The 20,045-nt window shown below is 34.2% G+C and overlaps 1 protein-coding gene across 2 annotated transcripts in view; it reads left to right on the forward strand.

Annotated features, from left to right (window-relative positions):
• Positions 1-13,622, forward strand: part of LOC126882241 (zinc finger protein 85-like) — a 72,628-nt gene extending 59,006 nt beyond the window's left edge. For both annotated transcript variants that reach the window (XM_050647064.1, XM_050647065.1), the window contains one exon: positions 9,616-13,622. In XM_050647064.1, coding sequence (XP_050503021.1) covers positions 9,616-10,697 — 1,082 coding nt within the window. In that variant the 3' untranslated portion in view covers positions 10,698-13,622. The remainder of the gene's footprint in view (positions 1-9,615) is intronic.
• The last annotated feature ends 6,423 nt before the right edge of the window (positions 13,623-20,045 follow it).

Consider the following 20,045-nt stretch of genomic DNA (forward strand, 5'->3'; position numbering starts at 1 on the left):
CTATATGGGGCTTCGACACGCAGAGCCTTAGTGGCAATCCTGTAGGCCTCACCCCATATGTCGTCCTCGAGCGCATCGCACAGGTTCATCCAGCACATACGTTTGGACCTCCTGATGACCTTGGTGAGGTCCTTTTTGGCTTGTTTTTATGTGTCCCTGGATTGCAGGGTTCTGTCCCTCTGTGCGATGCGTCTTAGTCTGAAACAGTGAATTCTAGTTGCTTGTACCTCCTCGTTCCACCAGTACGGTACCGTATACGGAATCTGGCTGCGCCTCGTGCTCGCCCTATGCGCGCGTATCATGACATCTCTAAGGCTGGCAAAGTCAGGGACCTCCCCGCGGAGATCCCTAACACGGTCGATGAAGGTTGCCCTATCGAAAGTCATGACCTTTCTACCGCCACTGGTCGACCCCCTGGATCCGATCTCGTAGGAGATATACTTGTGGAATGTGAATAGATTGTCATCCAGCACATCCCACTTCGTGACCCTACTGGAATACTTGGTTGACACCAGCGTAACGTTGATATGGGTGCGCGAATCCCCCCTCTCGAAAGTAGGCTTACCGTTATTCGCGGTGACCAGATCGAGAGAGGAGATCCACTCATTCCATACCTCTCCTCTACTGTCGTTCCTTGGGGAACCCCATAGAACGGATTTCGCGTTTATATCCCCGGCTATGATGAAATCCTTTTCCACCAGAGCAGCTTCCATGATGCTGTCCACCTTATCTCGGTAGACCGCCATGTTGACGTTAGGAGAGATGTAGCAGGCTATAATAGCCACATCAACTAAGTTGATTTTGACTACACTCTCCTTCCTTTGGATCTTTTGGATACTCACGTTCTTATTGATAAGGTGGACAGCGACGTCGCGGAGCACATCCGTCACCCACCCAAACTTACTAGCGATATTTTTATTGGGTTCTGGTACGATCACCAGATCCGCCCCGATGTCTAAGGCCTTCGCATAGACCAAGTCGTGCGCCACCTTGGCTCTACCAACATTCACTTGTAAAATCCTGAGCTGTCTGTTCGCCGCCGTCGTCATCGCGCTAGTAACGAAAAACTACCCAACCAATAGTCCCGAAGTGTAAAAGCAGAATGGGTGAACACTAATCGACATTTCTTACATTTTCCTCGGCCCCAGAGCCATCCTGATAGGAAGACTCCTTGGGGGGTAGCGTACTTGTGCTGCCACTACCGCTGCATTGTTCTTGAGGGGGGTTTGAGACATCCAAGGTTCCCTTTCCTAGGTGGAGGGGTGGAAAGGGGGAACTCGTCGTCTCCCTAACACGACGCAAATTCTCTGTGGCCTCATTTAGCATCACATCGTAATTATCCAAAAGTCCTTCGTCGGTAAACACTCCTCCGTTGAAGACCTCGTCATCCATCCTCTCCAGGTCTTCTGTAGTAGGAGGGCGACGGCTTAAGGCCTCATTTATTTCGGTCTCCTCCTGTTGCGTGCGAGAAGTAGCAGCGATATCTTGGGTAGGAATATCTTCCTTAGACGGAGTCCCCGCGCGTTTTGTTTTAGTGACTTTATTTCCGGTGGCCGGCCGCTGGTTGAATAGTGGTGGGGAAGGTTCGGAGGATCTACCTTGGTCCGCCGCCTTTACTTTCTGAAGCGCCTCTCGGAAGGCAGGACATCTCCCGCTGCCGATGCGGTGCGACTGCTCGCACACCGCGCAGAACTCCTCTTCTTTGCAAGCATCGAAAGCATGCCCCTTCTTGCCGCAGTTTTGACAGCACCCAGTGCGGTCGGGTCCATTACACTTACTACTTTCATGGAGGTAGCTCCAGCACCTTTGGCATTTTTTCACAATGTACCTCTTTTCCACCTCGCAGCGTACGAGGCCAACCTTGAGGTGTCCGACTTCCAATATTTTCGTGGCCGCCTGTGCGCTTAGTACCACCGTGGCCGCCTTGGTACTGTTACGCATTGGTCTGAGTTGCTTAATTAGGAAATTGGGCTCCCAGGTGCCCAATTCCTTTTTAATGGCTGCCTTTAGATGTGATTCCTCAGTATTTTCGGTCATGCCTCTTATATGTATGATGGTCTGCTTCTCCGCACCCACCATCTTGGCCGTTAACCCGCTCTCCTCGTTAGTGATGGCGGTTTTGATGCTGTTGGCTGCATCCTGGTCCTTATCCAGAGTAATAAGAAGGTTCCCATCTTTAGTGCTGCGCAGACTACGGATGGCATCTTTCGCCTTCCAGTCCCCAACAGCTTTCTCCACCCCCTCGAGTAATTGTGAATAAGACGAATCTTTCTTCGAGACTATGAATCCATAGGTGAGCCGTTCTTTCCTTGTGGCCGTAGTATGGATCTGCACCTTACTTACCTCCGTCTTCGAGAAGATGACTTCAGCCATCTTCCGCAAATCATGCACCTGCATGAAACTAAGAGTTTACTCCATCAAAACTTACTTCGTAAGAGTTTACTCCATCAAAACTCGTCATCCTGACCGCGCTGGGGGGACCGTGCCATGCGTCGGTTTGGGTACCGCATTCCACGGTTTTTTTGGCTCCCATATCAACCTGGGTCTCCTTCTCTATTAACAGTTTCTCTACTGGTTCCATTGAGTTCTTAACCAGCCAGTCTTTCACCAGATCCATCTTCTGGAAAGAATGTCTTTTTGCGAGGTTCTTACACAAGTCCTTAATGGGCTTCGGTGTGGTAGTGTGCTCTTTAACTAGCGAATCAAACTTTAAAAGCTGCTTCGATATGTCCGCAAGGTAGTCGAGTAACTCGATTGCCTCATAGCATGTCTTCTTTTTGTATACTTTTTCTTCCGGCTTGTCGCCGGTGGACATTTTTCTTTTAGTATAAATGGCTTCAGGGGGGTAGTTTATAGAACTCCTCCTCTTAAAGTGGTCTGTTATCCTTCCAGATTCACCGCTCTGGTCGCCCGCGTTTTTTTTTAATTGTGTATGAGCTCATATAGGTCCCACGAGTAGCAAGGGAACTAGTTTTTCGCCACCACAGAGCCCCGCGTGTGGTGGTAAGGCTACGTTACAACGAGGTTTCGCCAGGTGCCCCGAGGGAACCGTTCATGGCCACGTATCGTGTGGTCATCCATCCTTCGACACGGTGTCCCACACCTTGGATTACGGATTTTTTATTGAGGTTTTCTCCTCTACCTAAACATCCTGCCATTTTGAATAATGTCTACTTAAATTATTTATTTTATAATAAAATTTATTTTATGACTCAGAAAATCACAGAATTTTGGTGAAATATTTCCACAGAACTTTCCAAGGAAAAAGTGCAGTTAAACGTTAGGAGACGTCATGCCAACATTTTTTTTGGTCATTTTGAAATAAATATTTTTAATTTATTAAGTTGGCAGGACTCACAAAATTATGAAAATTTCATTATTTTCATTATATGTTTGTATATGTATATACTCCCTTAGCCCTTTTGCAACCCTCCTGCCCAAAAAATTTTCTTCATAAAATCGATAGTGTCCTATCATTCTATGGATATGGCAGGACTGAGAAATTCATCGCAATTCCCCATTTTTTCTTTCATGGAAAATCTAATTTTCACAGGAAAATGTCACAGGAAACCCGTGGATTTTTCCACAAATTGTAAGTACCTTTTCTAACCTTCCAGTATTGCAAAGGGCAGGACTCAGAAAATCGTGGTTGAACTTCTGTCAATATTTCCCGGTTTATAATAATTCTACAGTATGTTGACAGTAAAATACATAGGTACTTACCTACTTAAATATTAAAGACTTCGATCGATAGCCCGTTGAAAATATTCCAATAAAAAGTCTAATTCTCTCTCGTACATGTTATTTTCGAAGTTTACAAATAATAAATAATTATTATTGTAAAGTTGTGAATACACTTTAGCCGTTTTTAACCCTAAATTTGTCAAAACCAAGTTAGGTTAGTAAAGAATATTTTGCAATTAATATGGTCTGTATGAAAGTGTGATTTGGTATCAATCTATGCTCGAAAATATGAATTTTGTAAAAAAAACAAAATGTATACAATAAATGACCGGTTTGGAGGTTATTTTTCAGATGCAACTCCGAATTGCATGAAAATTTGGATTTAGGTTTTACTTATCCTCCACTTCAAAGTTGAATTTGTTGTGTTGGTTGCTTTTACTTGGAGGGTGACAGTCACCCCTTCTCGGAGGTGCAAAAAGGCGTGCTTAAAATAAGTCAGGAAATAGAATTTGACTGATTATAAGCAACTTTAGTTCTATAAAGTTTTTTTGGAAGTCAATACTTTTCGAGTTATTTGCGATTGAAAATGTTTATTTTTCGACAAAAAAACTACATTTTCAGACGGTTTTTCGCAAATAACTCCAAAAGTAAATATATTTTATCGAAAAAAATATTCTTAGCCTTAGCAAAAGTGTAGCTTACAAAAAAACTAAAAAAATGGTGTATCAGTAAACTCTATAGACCGAGTAAAAGCAAAGTTATAGCTTATGAAAAATTCGTTCTTATTCGTCTAATTCCAAATCGAATATTTCAACGTGAAATCACCGAAAAATTAAGCAATTTTCGGGAAAAACTTATAAACATTTTTTAAAGCGTTTAAAAAAAGCTTTATTTTTATTTGTAACAAAAGTTTCTAGGATCACAAATAAAATCACAAAACGAGTTACGTTGAAGAAAAGTTGGCCCCTTTTTTCTAGTAAAAAAAAATCGTGAAAATTTCCCTCTATTTAGCACCCTAATAAAATTAATCGTTACCGCTTTACCATTTACTTTAAATGTATGTATATGTATATCGTTTAGTATGATCTATGGTAGGGGAGCAAAGTGTGCTAAATGGGCAGTCACTCGAGCGTTATGGGGACCTATTGGGTTGTGAAGAGTAGGTCCTAAAACCAAAAAAAGTTAAGTATTCCATTTTAGTGGGGACTTTCCATTTTTAATTGAATTTTCCATTTCCAATATTTGCTTTTTTTAGATTATAGCGCCATCCATTCATAATTAGATAATCAGCGGTGACGTCTGACAGCTACCGCTGGCTCAGCTGTCCAGCCGCTGTGGTCGTCCGAACGCACCCATCGCATTTTTCTTGTAAAACTTTGGGACTCACCCATTTCCTTACGCCCTGCTCAAATCGTCAGATTTTTGAAATATACACTTTTTTGCATGTACTTACCTTATCTTAATATGCCGATTTTGAGTTTTTAATTTTAATAATCGATTTTTTTTTTCGGCCCCCCTTAACGAACTCCCCTGCATTAAGAGCCAATATATGGTAGAGTTACATTTTGAGGGTACAAGATTTCTGCTCATGTAATAATCTGACGCGCTCGAGTAACTGCCAAAATCCCCGCTTCTGCTCCCATATCACTATAAGTTTGACCGGTTTGAAGTGCTTATTTTTGAAAAAATTCGGTTTTATAGTAACAAAAATTTTGGAAAAATTCCTTTTTTTCAAAATAACTAAAAGTATTAGTGATACGAAAAATCTCAAACAGTAAAAAACTGTAGGTTTTACTATTATAGGTTTTACTAAATATGCTGGTTTCATTTCGTTTTTCTGTGAGACAAAAATTGGTTAAGATATGGCTGTTCAAAGTTTGCATACACTCGTGTTTAGTGACTAGTTTAAGCCCTTTCAACTATAACCCTTTCAAAAATAAGCACTTTAAACCGGTGAAACTTGCAGACCATATACAAAATAGAGAAGTAAAGTAAATGGTTTGTAAATCCGTAACGATTAATTTTATTTGAGAAGCTAAACACGGGGAGATTTTATAAACTCACCTATTTCGTAAACTTTTGTAAACATTTTTTTTATTTAGCTCCATTTAATTTATAATCTGTTATTACTCATAACAATAAGTAAATTTTATGAAAATTATTAGAAGAAAAATGACATGTAGGGATTCTCTCCAGTGAGAGGCTTCCTTATAATATAATTAACAAACAAAGTTAATAATGTAGTGGTACATGTTAACTAATTTTATTTAAATCTGTTTATTAAGTCTGTATACTTAAAACGCTTTAGTCGACGCACTATTAGAGTGAGCACTAGTTTTGTTTTTGTATTTTTCACTGTACTATACTTTGTGACTTCAGTTTTTATGGATTGAACTTTGAGGTCTTTTTCTATTATGTTTTCGAAACATACCATGGAGCACTGGTTATAATTCGAAGAACTTTGTTCTGGAATCTTTGTATGATTTCGAGGTTTGAATTGCTAGCAGAACCCCATAATTGAATTCCATACGCCCATATTGGCTTCAGTACGGCTTTATACAGTGCGTCCATAAAATAACGCATAAATTCATTATTTCGTAAACCGGAGACTTTAAGGAAAAATCCCGAAAGAGGTCGATTTTTATTTTTAAATTACGATTTTTTGGCATACATATCATACTAGTGACGTCATCCATCTGGGCGTGATGACGTAATCGATGATTTTTTTTCATGAGAATAGGTGTCATGTAATAGCTCATTTGAAAGGGTATGTAATTCTCTATTCAATAATATAAACATTAATATAATTATTTATACAGGGTGTTCAAAAAATGTTTTATTAAATTAAATTAATTGGTACAAAAAGATGAATGTATGTAATTTGTTTAATTCTAAATATATTTTATTGGTGCCAGAAAACATAAAAATGTTTTATTTAAAAAATAAACATTGATTTTCGCTTAAGCGTAATGTTAAACTTCCAAGAGGCAGGTGGGTCGCAGCTCTAACATTGAATTTAAGCGAAAAGCAACATTTATTATTTGTCAAATAAACATGTATTCCTGTTTTCTGACAAAAGTAAAACGAATTTTGAATTAAATAAGTTACATACATTCTTCTTTTTGTCTCAATTAATTTAATTTAAAAAATTTTTTTGGCCTGTATAAATAATTATGTTATTGTTTGTATTACTAAATAGAGAATTAAATACCCTTTCAAATGAGCTATCACATGACCCCTATTCTCATTTAAAAAAAAATAATCGATTACGTTATCAAGCCCAGATGGATGACGTCACTAGTATGATATATATGCCAAAAAATTGTAATTTAAAGATAAAAATCGACCTGCTTCGGAATTTTTCCTTAAAGTCGCTGGTTTACTAAATAATAAATTTATGCGTTACTTTATGGACGCACTGTATATTAAGATCTTATTTGTGAGATTTAATTTTGATTTCCTGCCAATAAGCCAGTAAAGTTGTCTTAGTTTGAGACCCAATTGTTTTCGTTTTGTAAATATATGTGTTCCTCCATGTTAATCTTCTGTCAAGATGTAAACCTAAATATTTGACTTCATTTCTCTGAGTAATCATTTGATTATTTAATAACACTGCTGGACATATACCTCTTCTTAGTGTAAAGGTAACATGGATTGATTTGGTCTCATTAACTCGATTTTCCATTTTTTTAACCATGCTTGGATTATTAAGTTTCTTGAGGCAGTTACTGGATCATGATGTGAGGCGAGTATTGCAGTGTTATCTGCAAAGGTTGCTGTTATTGTAGCTCTTGAAGTTGGTAGATCTGCAGTGAAAAGCTGGTACATCATTAGTCCTAACACGCTGCCTTGCGGTAATCCTGATTTTATTTGGTATAATTCTGAATATTCTGAATGGTATTTAACTGAAAGGATCTGTCAGATAAGCAAGAGTTCATACGGATGAGGCAATGGGTTTTTTAGTTTATAGAGTAGACCTTTGTGCCAGACTTTATCGAACGCTTGGCTTATATCAAGAAACGATGCTGAAAAATTAAAATAAAGCTTTTTTTAAACACTTTAAAAAAGTTGGATGCATTTTTCCCGAAAAGTGCTTCATTTTTTTGTTATTTCACAATGAAATATTCGATTTAGAATTGGACGAATATAAACGTATTTTTCATGAGCTACAAATCTGCTTTTGCCGAATCTATAGACTTTACGAATTCACAGCTCTTTTTGTTTTTTTTTCTAAACTACATATTTGCTAAAAAATTTTTTTTCAATAAAATATTTACTTTTTGACTTATTTGTGAAAAACCGTCTGAAAATCTTTGTCTTTTTGTTGAAAAATAAAGATTTTTAATCGCAAATAACTCGAACAATATTGACTTAAATAAAAAACTCTATGGAACGAAAGTTGCTTATAATCGGTTAATTTATCCATTTCCGGGCTTATCTTGAACGTATGTTTTTTCACCCCCACGAAGGGGTGACTGTCACTCCCCAAGTACAAGAAACCAACGGCACAAATTCAACTTTGAAGTCTAGGGTAAGTAGAACCTAAATCCAAATTTTCATGCAAATCGGAGTTGCCCCTGAAAATTACATGGTATCGCCGTATTTCCCGTTCATTTTACATACCGTTCGTAAACGCCTGTGTATTGATAGATACATTGCCAAATTTCGAAACGAAATGAAACACAGTTAGTACTTACTACTTACAGTACTTACAAATTTTATTTCTTACTAAGATTTGAATAAAACAGTAGAAAATAGAAAAGCCCTCATGTCTCTAGTGAAAATCCACAAAACAGTTGCCACACATGAGTTACGATAAAATTACCACTAAACCACTATGATCCAGTTTATTTTATCACTCAAATTCAATAAGAGGTTACCGCCCATCAGCACTGAACATTCTGGACTCTTGCAATACTAACTGCAACGTAGTGGAACATCATATTCAGCATTTGTAATTATAAAAAAGCATGTCAAAACCACCTGAGTTTCAGTCTGATCCGTTTTCTTTTAGTCCAGAAAGCCACTGCGCATCCGCTAGGAAAACTATTCCGATTCGGATTTTTTGCACAATCTAACTCAAAAAGAACCCCTTTTAACAAATTTGCATGTTGCCAGTACCAAAAGTTGGTCAAAAACTTTTTAAACGTTTTTTTTTTTTGTTTTTTTCCTAAAATTATTTTTTTTTGTATGGAACAAAGTTTTTTGAGGTTTTTTGGATCATTCCAAACAGAAAAGGTCTTTAGTGACATTTCTCTAAAGTTGATAGTTTTTGACATATAAGCGATTAAAAATTGAAAAATTGCGAAATTGGCCATTTTTAACCCTCAAAAACTATGTGAAAAACTGAAAATTTGAATGTTGCCAAGGTAGGTAGATATTCTTTAAACATCGATTGATGAAATCCCGAAGAGTTTTTTGCAATACAATATTCAAAACTCCTTTGTTTTTTAATTGCTAATCAAGCTAAAAAAAATTTTAGGAAAAAACAAAAAAAAACGTTTAAAAAATGTTTGACCAACTTTTGGTCCTGGCAACATGCAAATTTGTTAAAAGGGGTTCTTTTTTAGTAAGATTGTGCAAAAAATCCGAATCGGAATATTTTTCCTAGCGGATGCGCAGTGGCTTTCTGGACTAATTGGTTTTGGGAAGAGATGAAAACTTAATTTTGGGTTCCTTTTGACCCAATTATTACAACGGGAACACAATAGTAATTCATTTTTAAAGCTAAAATAAAGTACTAAAAAACTCGAAAAACACAGTATACTTTCAACGTGAAATAAAATAAATATGGCTCTTAGCTCGGTTACTTCAATAGCCACTAGAGGGTGTATCGCTTGGGACGAAATGCAAATTGTTATGATCATTTAGTATAGAATTGTTACTTTTTTATGATCTGCAAAGTTTATTATTATTTGGTTTTAATTTTAGGTTTTCTTCAGAGTGTGGTCAAACCGGAATCTGGAAAATCTTTGGCGACTTTCATCCGAGAAAATTCGTACAAGTGTGAAACATGTCTAAAGGAATTTACATTATCGAGTTATTTAAGAAAACATTTAAGGATCCACACTGGAGAAAAGCGTTACAAGTGTGAACTTTGTTTTAAGCAATTTAGTGCAGTTGGAAGTTTAAAAAGGCATATGCTAATACACACTGGAGAGAAGCCTTACAAGTGTGAAATTTGTTCTAAGCAATTTAGTCAAGATGGAGATTTGAAAAGGCATGTAACGATACACACTGGAGAAAAACCTTACAAGTGTGAAATTTGTTCCAAGCAATTTAGTCAAGATAGAAGTTTGAAAAACCATTTAAGAATACATACTGGAGACACACCGTTCAAGTGTGAAATTTGTTGTAAGCAATTTATTCAAAGTGGACACTTAAAAAAACATTTAATGATACACACTGGAGAAAAGCCGTATAAGTGTGACATTTGTCTTAAACAGTTTACTTATGCAGCTAATTTGAAAGACCATTTGAGAATTCACACTGGTGAAGTATGTTTCCAGTGTGAAATTTGTTTTAAGCCGTTTACTGCAACAAGTGATTTGAAAAAACATTTGAGAGTGCACACTGGAGAAAAGCCTTACAAGTGTGAAATTTGTTCTAAGGAATTTAGTCGAAGTGAACATTTAAAAATGCATCTAAGGGTACACACTGGAGAAAAACCTTACAAGTGTGAAATTTGTTCTAAGCAATTTAGTCGAAATGAATGCTTGAAAAATCATGTAAGGATCCACACTGGAGAAAAGCCTTACCAGTGTAAAATTTGTTTTAAGAAATTTAGTGACGGTGGAAATTTGAAAAGCCATTTGATAATACACACTGGAGAAAAGCTGTATAAGTGTGAAATTTGTTTTAAACAGTTTGGTCATGCAACTAATTTGAAACAACATTTGAGAATTCACACTGGGGAAAAGCCTTACAAGTGTGAAATTTGTTTTAAGCAGTTTAGACAAGCAGCTAATTTAAATGTACATATGAGGAAACACACCGAAGTCTTACAATTGTGAAGTTTATTTTAACCTTTAACTACACGCGCATTAGGGTGGTCCAAAAAACTAAAGTTTTTTTAAGAGACCTAGGGACCCTCCCATTTTATTATATCTAATAAAAGAATAATCTGTGCCAAATCTTAACATTCTAGAACAGGGGTTCCCAAACTGGGGGGCGCGCCCCCCCCCCTGGTGGGCGTGAGGACATATCAGGGGGCGAGAGACAAGTTAAAAATTAAATTAAATTTAGTTATTTTTCTAAAATTCAAAATTAACCGCTTGTTAAACTGTGTCTAGTAACGCAGAGTAAGCAAAAGTTATCTCAAATACCTCTTTTTGACAACACTGTGATTGATTTTGACAACAGTAATAATATGACCGAAGGCATACAAAACCAGGTAGTTGACGCAGTAAAATAATCGCCATTTTTTGCTATTCAGCTAGACGAGAGTACTGACATAGAACAATGTTATCAGTTAATTGTTTATGTTCGGTATAATCAAAACGAAAGAATGAAAGACAAGCTACTCTTTTCTACAGAGTTGGAGACTGGAGTCCACGACAAAAGCTATTAATGTTATGAAAGCAGTGTGAGAGCTTTTTGACGAACATGAACTCTCTTGGCAAAAACTGATCAGTTTATGTACAGATGGCGCACCTTCAGTGCTTGGTTTTCGCTCAGGCTATTTGCAATTAGTAATAGAGAAAAATGCTGATGTGATTGGGATACATTGTTTTATACATCGACAAGCCTTGTCAGCAAAAACCCTTCCAAATGAACTTATGGCTGTCTTAAAGTTGTGTATTAAAATAGTAAAGTACATAAAAAACAGTGCGTTGAATACTCGACTGTTTAAAACTCTTTGTGTAGATTTAGAAAGTGAGCACAAAACTGTGTAAAGTTCTGTGTAAAGCATACTTTATACAGAAGTACGATGGCTCTCAAAAGGAAATATGTTGGCAAGATTATTTGACCTTTGAGATGAAGTAATCACCTTGGAACATCAAAAGCAAATGGCTAATGACCTAAACATGGCCTTCAAAAAACATTGTACCCAAGTAATATTGGCCAATTTGTCAGACATCTTTGACTCGTTGAACAGCCTTAACGGAAAACTGCAGGGTGGAGACTCAAATATAGTAGTTACTCATTGTGATGGAGGCTTAGTAACTCAACTTTGGAGGGTAAAATATCAGAAGAAACACGCTTCAAGGACATTTATGAAGGATCAAGTTTGAATATCCAAATATCAAACCATTTGGAGAGCCTAATTGAAGGGTTCCAGAAATACTTCCCAAACAGTTGTGACAATTTTATTTACTGAATGTCAACTGATCCATTCTATGTCAACATAGACTCCCTGCCTGAATCAGTTCAAGAAGATGCTTTGCAAATAAATCCAAATGATTTTTTGCACGATTCCTCTGCTAAATACTTTGTTATAATTGACAAACCTTCATTTTTATTAAAATATTTCAAAGTGTATCTTAGTGTATCACGTGAAGCTCTTCATTTATATTTGCCTTTTTCAAGTAACTATTTGTGCGATTTTCAAAACTTGTGGCAATTAAAACAAAGTATCGGAATAAACTTGATGTTGCTAGTGACTTGTGCTGTGCACTTACTAAAAATTAAGCCACGAATAGGCATACTAATAAATAAAATACAAGCACATCCATCTCACTTATCAACCTAATCTATTTTTGGAGGTGTAACCAGAGAAGGTTCCCATTGTTTTCAGTCTGGTGGGATGTAGAGTAACATTATGTTATTTTATATGCCATTAGAGTGAAAACTTAGTCTTTTGCTAGCAGTTGCCGCTAGGGCATTTATGCCATTTCGTTCGTTGCAATCCAGGACTGCACGCCGGGGTTTGTTTTGGTTGGATCAGAGAGAGCAGCATATGTGCCTCCTGATGAGAGACTAATAAGTTTCGAAACCGGTAGAGGCGCTTGCTGCGCTCTCTGATTGGACTGGAATATGTTCGGGCTGTATTTTCATTTTGCAACGAAATTGAAAATGGTTATTCATTTTTGATTTGTATGTTTACTCTGATTGGAGTACGAAGGGAACCATTCTCGTTGGAACTTTACCGCGCTGAGCAGATGGGACGTGAATTATAAATTGTAAAATTCCCTCATCTTCCTTAGTCTCAGCATTCGCATGGCTTGCAAATTGTAGACCACAATTAAACCGGAGGTGTAACCAGAGAAGGTTCCCAGTGTTTTCAGTCTGGTGGGATGTAGAGTAACATTATGTTATTTTATATGCCATTAGAGTGAAAACTTAGTCTTTTAATCTATTTTTCTTTTATTAATAATTTTTGTATTTTACGGAAACTGATATGGTTGTATCTTATGGCAGAATAAATAAATATTTTGTGTTCAAGCTAATACTTATTTGTTTTTGTTTTGTTCCTATTAAGGCGCATACAATTTATTCTAAAGGGGGGGGGCGCGAGAAGCTTTCATTTTAACAAAAGGGGGCGTGGTACAAAAAAGTTTGGGACCCCTGCTCTAGAACATATGGAAGGCAGTGCTCAACAACATTTAATTCATAATAATCAACATTATGCAAAGCTTTTTAAACAAACACCCAAGTGAATGGGAACAAGACTCGTCAAAGAGGCAAAAAATACAGTAAATAAAATCAAAGTGGTCAATGACATCGCAGAAAGAGGTGTAAAACTATTTCAAGATTTTAACAAACTCAACAAATGATGAGGACGAAAAACAGCTGTTACTGCAGATTGTAGAGGCTAATCAAAAACAAGTCCTGATTGAGCCAACAAAGAAGGCCGTTATAGAAAGCCTACAGAAACCATTCATTTCCAAAAACAAAATTTAAAGAGTTCAGTTTTATTATGGTCTTCACCATAAAATGTACTTATTTTAACCATAGGTTCTAATGTAAAATAAACAAATAAAGTTTTTGTATCCTAACATGTCTTGTAATTTTTTCAAAAATCGATAAAAATATTCCCGTTTTCATTATTTAAACAGTATTGAGCTCTGCCTTCCAAGTGACTTATGGCTTTCATATTTTTACTTCTTTTATCAATTAGAAAAGAATTGGGGTCCCTTGACTTTTACATTCAACTTGAGTTTTTCACATAAGATCTTGAACCACCCTAACGCGCATCAAGTTATAACATAAGTACACGCGTGGCGTACTTTATACGCCACAAGAGAATCGCTTAAAACAGCGGTTTTGGTTTTTTTTTTTGAAAAAATACACCAAGTTGTCTGTTATAATGTTATAAACCTTATTCGGTATCAGCGAATGCTTGGAGTTCCTTCTGAGTAAGTCAATTGGGATTTCGAACTGGAATCCATTCTCTTGAAAAATAAAATTTCTAATGAAAAAATTTTTAAATGTGATTTTTTAGAGAAATGAGATGATGAGAAAAAGTATTGTTTATAAAGAAAAATATATTTTGTGCCATAATGACTAAGAAAACAATTGAAAGATTTTCTTAAATTACTATAATCGTGGCGTATTTTGTACACCAATGGAAACAATAAATAATCAATTGGTAATTACGACCTTCTCAGAACGCCGATTATAGCGAAACTAAAACCAATTGTAAAGCACATTACAGTGATAGGTTAGATAGATAAACAAGGTCAAAAATAGATTTTTTAAATATATTTGCAGTAGAATTCTTATATCTGGCGTACAAAATACGCCAGCGCGTTTAAAGGTTAAGCAGTTTACTAAAGGTTTGTTACAACACAACGAAAAACCGTCATGCAACGATCACCATCCTGCGCAGTAAACAAAATAACCCATGGAACGTATTATTTCATTCTCATGGAGCCCATGGAACGTTAATTATATATTAACGTGATAGTTACATGACGGTTTTTCGTTCTGTTGGAACAAACCTTACAGCACATGGTTTGAAGTACCATTTGAGAACACACAATGAACGCCCGGTCCGGCACAGGCTGGTACGTACAAAAAACATTTGTAACGGCCGGCACGGCACAGCATCGGAAAAATGATCATTTGCCATGGAGAACTCGTCGGAAAAGGGTCTTACGGGATTATTTTGTTGTTGTTGTTTGTTTGGGTTTATATGACTGCGGACACTAAATCCATTCGCCAATTTTACTATTTTTTATTTTATTAGTCATTTTTTCGTATCTTATCCTAAAACTAATACTAATATAATAAACAATTCTACTAATAAATAATTATTTTTGTATTTTTTTTTAATAATTTTTTATATATATATTTTTATTAATTTTTTTCCAAATGATGTTCTCAGAGTTCCACAGTAAAAACTGCAACATTCTTCTTTAGCCCTCTACTTCATTCGAAAGCTATTTTACTATGGACTGTCCAAGTTCGTCATTCATTTTTATCTACATATTTTTTTTATATTTTTTTAATTATTATATTTTTTTTTCTATTTTTTTTTTATATATCTTTTTTTTATATTTTTTCTTTCTTTTTTTTTATTATTTTTTTATTTTTTTTTTATTTTTATTTTATTATTTTTTTTTTATATTTCTTTTCTTTTTTTTTTCTTTTCTTTTCTTTTCTTTTCTTTTCTTTTTCTTTTAACATATAACAATTTACAAGAAATACTTACTCTATATTTTACAATTACAATTTAAGCTTAATATCTAAAATATGTTTATACAATAGTCGGTATACCAACTCATTATTTTCTAATGTTAATAAATAATTTAAATTAATGGGATGGTGGACATCAGTCAAAGAATACAGTGAATTTAAAAACATATTAACTTTATTAGAGATAAGAGAACAGGTCAAAATTTTGTGTTGTAGATTGCCCAACTGTCCACAAATACATTGTGGACTATCAGCTATATTAATTTTAAATAAATATGATGGAGTAAGACAGTGGTCAAATCTCATTCTGCATATGGTTCTTATCATATCTTTTGTCGACTCCATTTTAGAAAACCAAGGTTTATCCGTTATATAGTTTCTGATTGATCTGTAGTGGTTTCCTGTATTTACGTTTTCATCAATATACCTTTCTTTCCATTCTTTCTTAATCTCTTTGAATAAATTTGATTCAATATCTTTTGGCGTACAAAGATAATGGGTTAATACTCCTTGTGTCACCGCGTTTTTAGCCAATTCATCTACCATTTCATTTCCAGTTATTCCACAGTGGCTTTTAACCCATGCCAACTTAACAGACTTTCCTTGTTGCTGAAGTTCTTTAATTTTATTTATGATATATAATTCAATGTAGTTCACTTTTGATTTAGGATTTATAGCACTAATTTTACTAAGAGAACTTTTACTGTCACTAAAAATTATAAACTTTGAATGATTTATATTAGATAAATATTTTAGTGCTTCCATTATCGCTATTAATTCAGCTGTGTATATACTCATAATAGAATTTAGTTTAAACATTTTACTAATTTTATTACTGCTATCCCAATAGGCACATCCCACACCTTCAATATTTTTTGATGCATCTGTATATAGCATACAATAATCTTTGAACATTTGTGAACTGTCGGAGATAAACACTAATTTTCTTAAAGATATAGGCAACTTGCTATAGTCCCTTAAAAAGTATACCTGAACTTGTTCCATACTATTAAAGTCAATATTATAATTTGGGTTTATGTCATATTTATAAAGTTGTTTATCATATATTGTCATTTTTGAATATAAATCTACCATATTTAGAGTTTTCTTTTTTATCCAATATTTTTCTGTCAAGTCTGCTAAAAACAGTTGATGTATTTTGGAAATTAAACTTGCCTTTTTTTCATACAATCTAACTAAAAGGTTGATGCCAAGTTTTTTTCGTCTTATATCCATCGGCATTTCACAGCATTCAACTTGTAGATTATTTATCGGTGTACTTCTTAGGGCTCCTATACACAATCTAAGGGATTTATTAATGATTTTGTCTATTTTATTTAAATGACACTGTGATGCGTCACTGTATAATATTGATCCGTAGTCGAATATAGCTCTTATATTATTTTTAAATAACAACAAAGAAATATTTGGATCTGCTCCCCAACGTAAGTGTGATACGAATCGAAGAAGGTTTATTCCTTTTTCTGTTTTTTTAACTATATGGTCTATATGTTCTTTCCAGAGAAGCTGTCTATCCAGAGTAATACCCAAATATTTAACATAACTTTGTACAGGATAGGATATATTGTTTATTAAGATGTGATTGGGTATTTCTTTTCGTTTTCTTGTAAAAATACATAATTTGGTTTTGGAATCAGATATATTTAGTCCATGTAATTCACTCCATATTTTAATATGTTTGTCTCCTTCTTCAATGGATTTGACTGCATTTTCTATTTTAATGTTTTCTTGATAAATAACTATATCATCTGCAAATTGTAAAATTTTTGTTGAGTTTAAATTTTTTTCTATATCAGAAGTGTAAATTAAATATAACAAAGGGCTTAATATTCCTCCTTGAGGTAAACCACCCATCGCTAGTCTTGGACCAAATGTGTTATTATTTACCGATATATAAATTTTTCTACAGTCATACAATTTTATTATTTTTTGACAGAAGCATTCTGGCAGACCTATTTGTATCATTTTGTTATATAGTATATTTAAATTAACGTTGTCGTATGCTGCTTCAACATCTAATAAAAGAGCGATTACTGAAGAATTTTTCGTAAACGCTAAATTTATATCTGTTACCAAATGACTCACAGCTTCCACAGTAGAATGATTTTTTCGAAATCCAAATTGTGTTTGTGATAATTTATTGTTTTTTTCTAGCCAAGTTTCGAGCCTAAGTTTTATCATTCTTTCCAGTGTTTTTGTTATGCAGGAGCTCAATGAAATACCTCTATAAGATTCTGCTGAATCAGGATTCCGATTTGTTTTGAGAATAGGAATCACCCGGTACTCTCTCCAGTTATCTGGAATATCTTCTGATAACCATATTTGATTAAAAAAATTTAATAGTGTTTCTTTCCCTTTTTGATGTAAATTGGCCAACATAATATAATGTACATTATCTATACCTGGAGAAGTATTTTTCTTATTCTTAAGGCTTATTTCTAATTCACAGAAACTAAATGGAATTGAAAGTGGATGCATAGAGTTTTTTCTTTCCATTACATTAATTTTTGAAAATATATTATCTGGACATAATTTTCTTAAAAACTCCTCAACCCATTCTCCTTCAGTCACTGGATTTACTTGTGGTTTAAAAATGTTTTGTAATCGTTTGGCTTGATTCCACATATCTTTAATTGGTGTATTTTTGTTTAAAGTTTTACAAAAATTTCTCCATGCATTACGCTTACTCTCTAATACAACTTTTTTGGTTTTCGCTACACATTTATTATAATTTATATAATTTTGTATATTAGACTGTAGTTTAAACTTGCGTAAAGCTAGTTTTTGTTCTTCTATTACCTTTTTACAATTGTCATTCCACCAAGTTTTTCTAAATCGTGGATTAGTCCCTGTTCTCTTCTCCGGTATACATATCTTACAATATTCGTTTAATTTATTTAAAAATTGTTGGTAATTTAAATTATTATCTATTTCCATGAAATTATCAGTGATAGAAGAGAAAAGAGACCAATCCGCTTTATTTATGTTCCATTGGAATTTTGTATTTACACATTCCGCTTTATTAACATTAATATTTGGCTTAATAATAATAGCAAAATGATTTGATCCTAATGTCTCGTCCACAACATCCCAATCGAAAAAATGACTAATATTTGCTGAGCATATTGTAAGATCTATTGCAGATTTATTATTGCTATTCGGTCTACGCATCAAAGTTTCTTTACCATTATTTAAAATTACAAGATTACAGTCCTCAATAGCTTCTAACAGATTTTTTCCTATAGTATCTACAGTACTACAACCCCAAACATAATTGTGGCTATTAAAATCACCACCAATTATAAAAGGCTTCTCTAGACTATTAAAAAACTTTTTCCATTCATTTAGAGTGATTTTAAGATTTGGTTTTACGTATATTGAATAAATGTTTAACTTTTTTCCGGATTGAATTTTAATTGATATGCTATTGCACATTATGTCATTAATTTGGTGAAAAGTAGGACTGTTGTAAAATTTTATTAATTTTTTCAAAAGGATGGCTACTCCACCATATCCATCATCTCTATCATTCCTAAAGACATTATAACCAGTAAAGTTAATAAAATTACTTTTTTTTAACCAAGTTTCTGATATTAATCCTATATCTATTTTATTGTCATACAAGAATTTTTCTAAATAACCCTTATTTGTTTTAATTGATCTCGCATTCCATTGAAGAAATGAAACGTTAGCCATCACGAGGTAATAATAATTGTGAAATATTGTTTTTTAATAATTCCAACGTTTTTTGATCTAAATTGTGATTAATTTGATTTAATGTTGCTGAAATAAAGTTTACTATTATTTCTCCTATATTATTTTGATTATCGTTTTGTGTTTGTGTTGTGTTAGAATAAATGGGATTATTAAAATTATAACAAGGCTGACTTTGTATTCTTGGTGTTTGCAAAATTTTTCTGCGTGCTTCCATTGTTTCTTTATCTACACTACTAGAATCAATACTACTTGATCTTTTTCGTTTAGATATTGTATATTTATTTGAAGTATTTTCTTGGTCTTTACTTACTGTTGAATAACATTTTTTATATTTATTATTAGCTTCATAATATGTTATATTTTCATTATTCATAACTTTTTTAATATATTCCTGTTTTTGTCTTTCTGTACAATCTGCTCCCTTGTCAGTAGCGCTGTGTTTTCCTTTGCACAATACACAAAGTAAATTATTCGGATTGGAACAATTAGATTTGTTGTGTTCTTCGCCACATCTTTCACACCTATCTTTTCCTCTACATTGGGCACTTATATGCCCAAATCTCAAACACTTTAAACATTGGATTATTCTGGGTGTATAATTTTCCACCTCGTATATCATTTTTTCTATTATTACATTTTTTGGTATAGACTGACCTTTAAAAGTGACAATTACGGTTCCTGTTTTTACATAATTAGTATTACCATTATCTTGAATCACTTTCCGCATAATTCTTTTTACATGTAATACTTCGAATTTAATTCCAAATCTAGGTTTAATTAATGATAATAAATCATTATCTTCTATCTCTTTATCTACCAATTTTATAACACCTTTCTTTTGAGTAAAAAACGTTGGAATATATGCCTCATACTCTTTGCTTTTAAGAATTTGGGAATCAATTAATTTATTAGCACTAGCAAAATTATTTAGTTCTACCTTGATTTTATTTCTACCAACTACTGTAATTTGTGTGATATTATTTTCAATTTCAGGTACTGCACTTAAAATCAAACGGGCCGTGCCGATCCTGTGTAATCGACCA

This window comes from Diabrotica virgifera, chromosome 3, assembly GCF_917563875.1.
Source record: "Diabrotica virgifera virgifera chromosome 3, PGI_DIABVI_V3a".
In the NCBI taxonomy this organism is placed as follows: Eukaryota; Metazoa; Arthropoda; class Insecta; order Coleoptera; family Chrysomelidae; genus Diabrotica; species Diabrotica virgifera.